Source organism: Phaseolus vulgaris, chromosome 9 (assembly GCF_051622355.1).
Source record: "Phaseolus vulgaris cultivar YP4 chromosome 9, ASM5162235v1, whole genome shotgun sequence".
Lineage (NCBI taxonomy): Eukaryota > Viridiplantae > Streptophyta > Magnoliopsida > Fabales > Fabaceae > Phaseolus > Phaseolus vulgaris.
The window spans coordinates 9,715,415-9,723,016 of NC_143506.1; the positions used below are offsets into that span (position 1 = coordinate 9,715,415).

The 7,602-nt window shown below is 36.9% G+C and overlaps 2 protein-coding genes across 3 annotated transcripts; one reads left to right on the plus strand and one right to left on the minus strand.

Annotated features, from left to right (window-relative positions):
• Positions 1-297: 297 nt before the first annotated feature.
• On the plus strand, positions 298-3,695 carry PEPKR2 (phosphoenolpyruvate carboxylase-related kinase 2). 2 transcript variants are annotated; one of them, XM_068625479.1, is made up of 4 exons: positions 298-745; positions 1,081-1,943; positions 2,313-2,609; positions 3,066-3,695. In XM_068625479.1, exons 2-4 carry the CDS (start codon positions 1,184-1,186, stop codon positions 3,413-3,415), a joined length of 1,407 nt encoding a protein of 468 aa, XP_068481580.1. In that variant the 5' UTR covers positions 298-745; positions 1,081-1,183; the 3' UTR covers positions 3,416-3,695. The 2 variants fall into 2 exon arrangements, with proteins under 2 accessions (XP_068481580.1, XP_068481581.1); XM_068625480.1 differs by having other exon boundaries at positions 430-745; positions 1,084-1,943.
• A 725-nt stretch (positions 3,696-4,420) lies between these two features.
• LOC137821914 (bet1-like protein At4g14600) lies at positions 4,421-7,390 on the minus strand. Its single transcript, XM_068626716.1, has 4 exons — positions 7,184-7,390; positions 6,981-7,101; positions 6,838-6,894; positions 4,421-4,798 (listed from the first exon to the last, which is right to left on the minus strand). Exons 1-4 carry the CDS (start codon positions 7,243-7,245, stop codon positions 4,637-4,639), a joined length of 402 nt encoding a protein of 133 aa, XP_068482817.1. The 5' UTR covers positions 7,246-7,390; the 3' UTR covers positions 4,421-4,636.
• Positions 7,391-7,602: the final 212 nt, after the last annotated feature.

A 7,602-nucleotide genomic window follows, 5' to 3' on the forward strand; every position in this document is an offset into this window, starting at 1 on the left:
TCCAATGTTCTTTTAAGGATTGGTTCCATTCTATTATCGTGAAGTAATCAAACATTATCGTTTAAAACTTTTCTTTCATCTAATTAATGTATCCCCACATTGGTTTTGACAACACATCACCCTTGAAATGTACATTATCCAAGTCAACCTTTGATAATAAGCTATTATCACTTATATGAACTAAATTGAGGTAGAAAAATTGTATAGTATAAAGTATAGTTTAATGTAGATTTATACTTTTGATTATATAATATTAAAATCAATATATTAATTCACCTGAGTGTATGATTGTGAAATATTGATTAGTAGTGGTGGTGGGTGAAAGGGTGTGGAGTCACGTGAGAGGAGTGTGCCCAAAAACAGCCGCATGGCACGTGAGGCAACAGAAACAGTACCAAATAAATGTAATATAGATTGTAGCGTATTCGCAGTCCCATGAGCTTACCGTGGACGCGCTCACCGCATAACATAAGCCTCTCCCTGAAGAAAGTTAGGTTTGGATTTTAGAGAAGAAAAAAAGATCACACTCCACACCATATACGACGCTAAGACTCTTGCTTTTTTTCACCAACAAGATAACTCTTATTTCACCTATTTCCCCCAATTCTTGGATCCAAGATTTCTAGGGTTTCTGCACCAATCTTCTCCGCCATTCTTCCCTTTTCCGTTTATTCTCTATCAAAAGCCTTTTTCCTTTGCTGTCTTCTCTTCCATCGGAGACCCTTGTTCGCTCCAAACCTAAGAGGTTCGTTCTTTTCGCGCTAATTTTTTTATGTCCAATTATTGCTGTTTTATTATTAGTAAGCCACGCTTGATCATTGGGGGAATGTTAATTCTCACACCCAACCAAAAAGTTTCTGGTTCTTCTCTTCCTCATTTTGGTGGCGGGGGAAGGGGGTTTTCCCTTTTCCCTTTTCCCTTTCCTTTTTTGCGTGCCGTGTAATAATGGCGGTGCTTTCTTCAATTTGGATGTGATTCTGAATATAATGCATACATATATATAGACACACATACATATATATGTATGTATATATCGGACGGGTTTTCGATTATTGTTGATGTTCTCTGTATTCATTGTAGAAGACGGATCGAAGTGTGAAATAGGGGTTTGCTTGGGTGATGGGGTTGTTGTGATCTTGAGATTTTTGAGGGTGGTGAGTGCTTGTTAACGTTAACCGATGTTATGAGGAAGAAAAGGAAAGGAAGCGAGACTGATGCGTCTGCGGATCTGGATGTTATTTTGTCTCCTAATCTTGGCTCTGCTTCGTCGAATTTGAAGGCCCATTACTCGCTAGAGGATTGTTCTAGGCTGAAGAAGAGGTGTTGTAAGGAGGAGGATGCTGCCACTGAGCCAGCTGCTTCCTTTAAAAGAAGACTTGCCGGCATTGCCACTGCCCCGCCTTGTGGGACGTCTTCGTTGATCACGCCAGGGCGAGGGCTTAAGAGGAAGATTGGATGCATTGATGTTGCTACCCAGATGGGCAGGAAGAAGAAGATTGAGGATGATTATGTGTCTGGTGAGACGATTGGGCAAGGCAAGTTTGGGTCTGTTTGGCTGTGTCGTTCCAGGGTTAGCGGAGCAGAATATGCATGTAAGACTCTGAGGAAGGGGGAGGAGACGGTCCACCGAGAGGTTGAGATAATGCAACACTTGTCCGGACATTCTGGGGTTGTGACACTACAAGCAGTTTACGAGGAAGCTGATTGCTTTCATCTTGTGATGGAATTGTGCTCTGGGGGACGACTCATTGATCGGATGGTTAAGGATGGTCCGTATTCAGAACAGCGGGCTGCTAATGTACTCAAGGAAGTGATGTTGGTCATCAACTATTGTCATGACATGGGAGTTGTGCACAGAGATATCAAACCTGAGAATATACTGCTCACAGCTTCTGGGAAAATAAAGCTTGCAGATTTTGGCTTGGCCATGAGAATTTCCGAAGGTAACATGTGAAACTTGTCTTGATTCCTTAACTTCGATTCCAATCTGCCTTCTGTGAAAATATATCCAGATCAGTATCTATCAAGAAAAAAGTATATGGGGCTTAGGCAGATATGCTATTGTTCATACCATATGTTTATTTCCCGTTTCCATGCATTAATTGAAGGAATTCACCATAATGAGCTTTAAACTTAAAACAGTCACAAATTTTTAAAGTCATTACATTTGGTGGTAGGGTCCACATTGTTTGCATCTTATTTTAAGCAATTGCAAATATCATTTTGAGTTTGGCAAATTTCTTTTCCGGTCTGGCTCCATACATCAAACCGTTATCCATGTCTTTGTTAACTAAAAAGTTGTCTTATCTCAGGTCAGAACTTGACTGGTTTGGCTGGAAGCCCTGCCTATGTTGCCCCAGAAGTATTGTTAGGCAGATACTCTGAGAAGGTGGATATATGGAGTGCTGGAGTGCTTCTGCATGCTCTGTTGGTTGGCAGTCTTCCATTTCAAGGAGATTCGTTGGAAGCAGTTTTTGAGGCTATTAAGACCGTCAAATTAGATTTTCAAACTGGGATGTGGGAATCAATATCTAAACCTGCGCGAGATCTTATTGGGAGAATGCTGACAAGGGATATTTCAGCGAGGATTTCAGCTGATGAAGTACTTAGTAAGTTCATGATATATTATGAATGCATTGTAGATTGCCGGTTTTATCTTTCTTCCTTCTTTCATGATGAATCTGCGCAGAAATGTTGTATAATATAACTCTCTCTTCCACAGGCTATTTCATTTAAAAAATCAAAACTCGGAATATATGCAAGTTTACTTCAAATTTATTTGTTATCACAATGACTTTAAGTAAATGCCTTGTTATATCAGGCTTTGACTAGCTGTTAAATGATTGTACCCTTCTGTACTTGTGTAGCTATCCTTTATTTTTTGGCATAACGGTTAATTTGCTAATCCTCCAATACTTTGTTACGCGTTCCACTTATATGCTAATGATTCTCTTTCAAAAGTGTGCCTAATATTTTCTAGGAGAAAAGTAACAATACCTTCAATGTTTGAGATAGTTTTAAGTTGACTGTTAGCGTGTTATATTAACCTTATGGTTTAATTTCAGGACATCCATGGATATTGTTCTACACGGCACAGACATTGACGATGCTGCCCATCAAAACAAAATTGAAGAACCAAATTGGTGCAACATGTCCACAGCTTGTTGCTGTTCCCGAACCAGGGTTAGGAGGAAATAGGATGATAGATAATTACTCACTTAGCGAGGGTTCATTCTCCGAAAGTTGCACTTCAGATGATCAGGATGAATGTGTGTTGATTGATGTGCTTGCCTCTGCAATTTCACATGTGAGGATATCTGAACCAAAGAGGAGCAGGGTGTGTGGTCCAACAGGTCCGATAGTTCAACAAGGTTCATCTAACATGAAGCCAAACAACCTTTGTAAAGCATTTTAACCTACTGACCGGCTGACACCAAATATACCACTTTTCTTGACTGTTCTTGCTGGGATTATAGAATCTACTTTCCTCAACACATCACACAGTGGGCTAAAGTGAATTTTACATGCTGACTCCTATGGTAGGGTGACCTGGGTGCCGTTCTCTCCCCAAGTTCCTTTATAGTGAGATCTAATTACAATATTTTTTTGTTCCTTTGCTTAATAAACTAATAATGATTAACTGAAATAATTGTACAGCATTTGTGAATAGAATGGTAATGTGTCATTTTCTTGAAGTCGCTGGTTTATGCGAATTGAATATTTTATCTTCTTTACATATCCGATCCGATCGGGTATTTACTTTTTTTACTAGTCTCGTAAGACTTGCATTCCCTTGACAAGAAAATAACGAAATTTAGTTGCTATAATGTTCTTGTTAAGGAAAGAAAAGCGAAGTGGTACCTAATTCTCTTCATCTGAGCAATTGGTAGTGAATACTTAATTTCTTTTTGCCGCGATTGCTGCATTATCCAATGATTTCCAAATTTAATGGTTGTGCATGTTTATACTATAAAATATTTTAAAAAAACTTCTATTAGAATTTTTTTAGTTGTTACTATAAAAAATTAACTAACATGATATTAATGTTGACATAATTAAAACTGTTTTCTGACATGAGTACATTACTTTTTTAATTTCCTCCGATCAAAGTTATTGAATAGATGTTATGCCCGTAAGTTCAAATTTTGTATGCCTTTTAATATATTGAATACGTTCCACCTAATTATTATCTATTTGGAGAAAAAACAAGCCCTATTAAAAAAAATAACATTGTCTCTCAAAGTTTTGCATTTAGATTTCATTCTCGTAGTATAATGGTTTGTAATTTGCTTTTAGCATGCAACAGTGCAATTGGCAACAAAAACAAACCAGATAGCTCCATTTTGAGGGCTTCCTATCCAAACAGGTTATTATCTATTGTCGCACCATTAACTCAGTAAAGTTCAAGGATGCTATTGACTACATTATCAAATATACACATGATATTTCAAAGAGAAGAGAGTTATCCTTTACACAGCTTTACTGCTTCGACCAAGAAACATAATTCGGAAGTCGAAGAATTTTTAACAATAAAGCAATAGGTAGCGTAGCTTTTATGTACAAGAAGATTAGGCATAACAGTGACTAGTGAGTAATCCCAAGAAGGCCCTGAGTAAAATCTTTTAGGTACGAGCCATCATTTTCTGGACAACTTTGACCAGAAGTATACCATAAAGAAACAGACTAATGCAAAAACAATCACGTGAACAACATGGTTGGCACCATTTCGGACGATGCTCTTGTTCAATCTTCTTAAATTATTCTTCACTCCAGCTTGAGCTTTTAACATTGTCATTTGCTGTATTGAAACATACACAATCAAAATATTAATGAGACGGTTGGGTAATTCCTTGCCAAAAAGGAGAGAATGTGCCAATGTCTGATCAATTACTATAACACAATATTCAACAAAAAACACCAAAAAAAAATTCATCTCTCCTCATCGCAAGTAGAAAATCCCACTACTACGAAAATTATAAAATATTGGACAAAGTATTCATCAATTTAAGAAAAACCATTATTAGTTGTAACTTTCCTTCTTCCATTAACCAGTTATCTTAATGCAACTCCACCCAGAATAATCCTTTGTAACCAAAAAAGGCTTTTAATTCCCGCATCCCAAAATTAATACCTGCACCCCCATGATTTTTAAAATGACCATTCTACCCTTTATACTATATGCACCCCATGATTTTTAAAATGACCATTCTACTCTTTATAGTATATTTAAATGTTGCCTTCTGGATTACCTATTCTGAAAATCTTACGGAACAAGATTTTCAAAACAGGCATCTCTTGGAATGTTGTTTTCTTTGACCACCAACATATTTTACCATGTTCGATTGGTTGTTTAGTCTTTCTGATTTTTCTGATATTTCCCATTCTAAGAACGATCTAAAATGGGTCAAGTTTAAGACAGGCAAAATCCTAGTATGCCCTTCTCACATCTGATCCACCACCATCCTTGCTTCAGTAGTTTTGCAATGCTCACAACAAGTTTCTCGTTGTTAAACATGTATGAATTTGGACCAATTTATTTTCCTGTTACCTAATCTTGCACAACTATTCCTATATGTCTTCCTTGATAGTTAAAGATGTTCATTGGGTCAATGCGATGTATGATGAACTCCAAGCTCTTCAAGAAAATTTCACAAGACATTATTCCTCAACCATCAATGGTTAAGCCTATTGGTTGCAAATGGATTTATTCAATGAAGCTAAATTATGACAACATCTTTAATCAACGTTGTAAAGCCCATTTGGTTGCTTTTGGACATTGAATATTCCACGCCAACTAGAGATATAACTAAATCTTAATATGTAAATGGGGTGCAAACCTCACTTTATAAGACGGTTTTGTAAGATTGAGTTGGGCATAAACTCACTTACTAAATGGTATAAAGTGATTTAGAATTTATCCTAGTCAAGTTCATTGAGGTTGTTGTGCCACCTGTTATCGGGGGCTCCTGTTGAACCACTCACAAATATCTAATCTCATGCTCAAATGTTTGTTCCTCAGCCTGAGAGGTTCTACTAGAGATCTCATCCACATTAACTAGGAATAAGGCCAAATTAATATATATATATATATATATATATATATATAAGTGGAGTGTAGATCTCACCATACAAGTCGATTTTGTGTGCTTGAGTTAGACATAAACCCACTTATTAACATGGTATCAAAGTCATTCAGAGTTTATCCTAGTCATGTTCACTAGAGTTGTTGTCCTACTCATTATTAGACTCCTAGACCACCCACAAATATGTAATCATACACTCTAGATGTTTATTCCTTAGCTGACATGAGAGGACACGTTGGAGATCTCACATCGACTAGAAGGGTGCAAACCTCATCGTACAAGCCAGTTTTGTAGGGTTGAGTGAGGCTTAAAGTCTACTTTCTTATGAGAAACAACCAACAAGTATGGGGTGGATTATAATGAGATGTTTAGCACCAAATGCAAAAATGACCAATATTAGGATCATTCTCTCTATTATAGCTTCTCAAGGTTGGTCCCTCACTTGAATGGATGTGAAGAGTACATTTATTCATTGTGACTTGGCAAAAGATATTCAAAATGCAGTAGCAGCATTAACGGTATGGTTTTCCATTTCAAATCTTATGATCCTGTGCAGTATAAGAAATTGGACCTAGAAGCTAGATTTCACATTTCAAAATCTGTAGAATTTAAAACGTCTAAAGCATACTAATTCCATTATTGCCCGAGTCATAAAGCAGATAACTCTGGGTTCTAGGCCCTCAACATGCACTCTCCTTTCTCCACCCAAAATTCGAAACAAGCAAAAAATAACAAAAACTGCAAAATTACATACCACTTGTTCCAGAAAATCTCTCTGATGCTTGACCTCTGAACCTATATCTTCAGCAACCTGCGGAAACATACGAAGTTTCATTCACGCGAACATCATTTATGAATCAGAATAGAGAAAATGGAAATAGTCAAATTGTGAAATACATTTTTCAATTTTCTAACTTGGCCACGAAGACCGATGATTTCATCATCGAAGTCGATGCCCGGGTCGATATGCAATTGGATTTCATCCGAGGATGCAACGGGTCGGGTGCTAAGTCCCTCTCTGCAATTGTCGCAAATTCAATTGCTGCAAAATTCTTTGTAACGAATGTAAGAGAAAGAGAGAGAGAGAGAGAACGCGTAACCTGGATCGATAATGCGCAGCATCAGCGTAGAAGGAGGCACCTCTGTGGGGATTGGTGGACATTGAAATGGAAATTGCAAGCCCCAAAAAATGAATTGAATTTCAGAGAATGAGAAACGGAGTTGCACACAATTCAACTTTCAAGGTTTCGTGTCAAAAGCATTCAATTCATTGCAAATTCCAACTTACAATTCTGCCCCCGAAATATATAAATTTTCAATTCTTATTATGCTTAAAATATTACAGTAATAATTATTAGTTAGGTTTGGATGATTTAAGAATAGTATTTCAATTTGATTATGAATATGTGTATTTTTTTTTTAGAAAATGAAAATTCGGTACTATAATACATCACTTCCTATGATTAAATGTGAATACTCAAATACCTAAAAATAAAAGAGTTTACCATTTTCTTCCTAA

What these genes read in the sequence shown, in the direction of transcription:
- PEPKR2 (XM_068625479.1), top strand. Translation starts at nt 1,184, where the DNA reads ATGAGGAAGAAAAGGAAAGGAAGCGAGACTGATGCGTCTGCGGATCTG. An exon ending in GGCCATGAGAATTTCCGAAG is followed by an intron (nt 1,944 to 2,312) that starts GTAACATGTGAA and finishes GTCTTATCTCAG; the next exon opens with GTCAGAACTTGACTGGTTTG. An exon ending in TTCAGCTGATGAAGTACTTA is followed by an intron (nt 2,610 to 3,065) that starts GTAAGTTCATGA and finishes GTTTAATTTCAG; the next exon opens with GACATCCATGGATATTGTTC.
- LOC137821914 (XM_068626716.1), bottom strand. Translation starts at nt 7,245, where the DNA reads ATGTCCACCAATCCCCACAGAGGTGCCTCCTTCTACGCTGATGCTGCG. An exon ending in GCTGCGCATTATCGATCCAG is followed by an intron (nt 7,102 to 7,183) that starts GTTACGCGTTCT and finishes CGACAATTGCAG; the next exon opens with AGAGGGACTTAGCACCCGAC. An exon ending in GAGATTTTCTGGAACAAGTG is followed by an intron (nt 4,799 to 6,837) that starts GTATGTAATTTT and finishes GTTTCAATACAG; the next exon opens with CAAATGACAATGTTAAAAGC.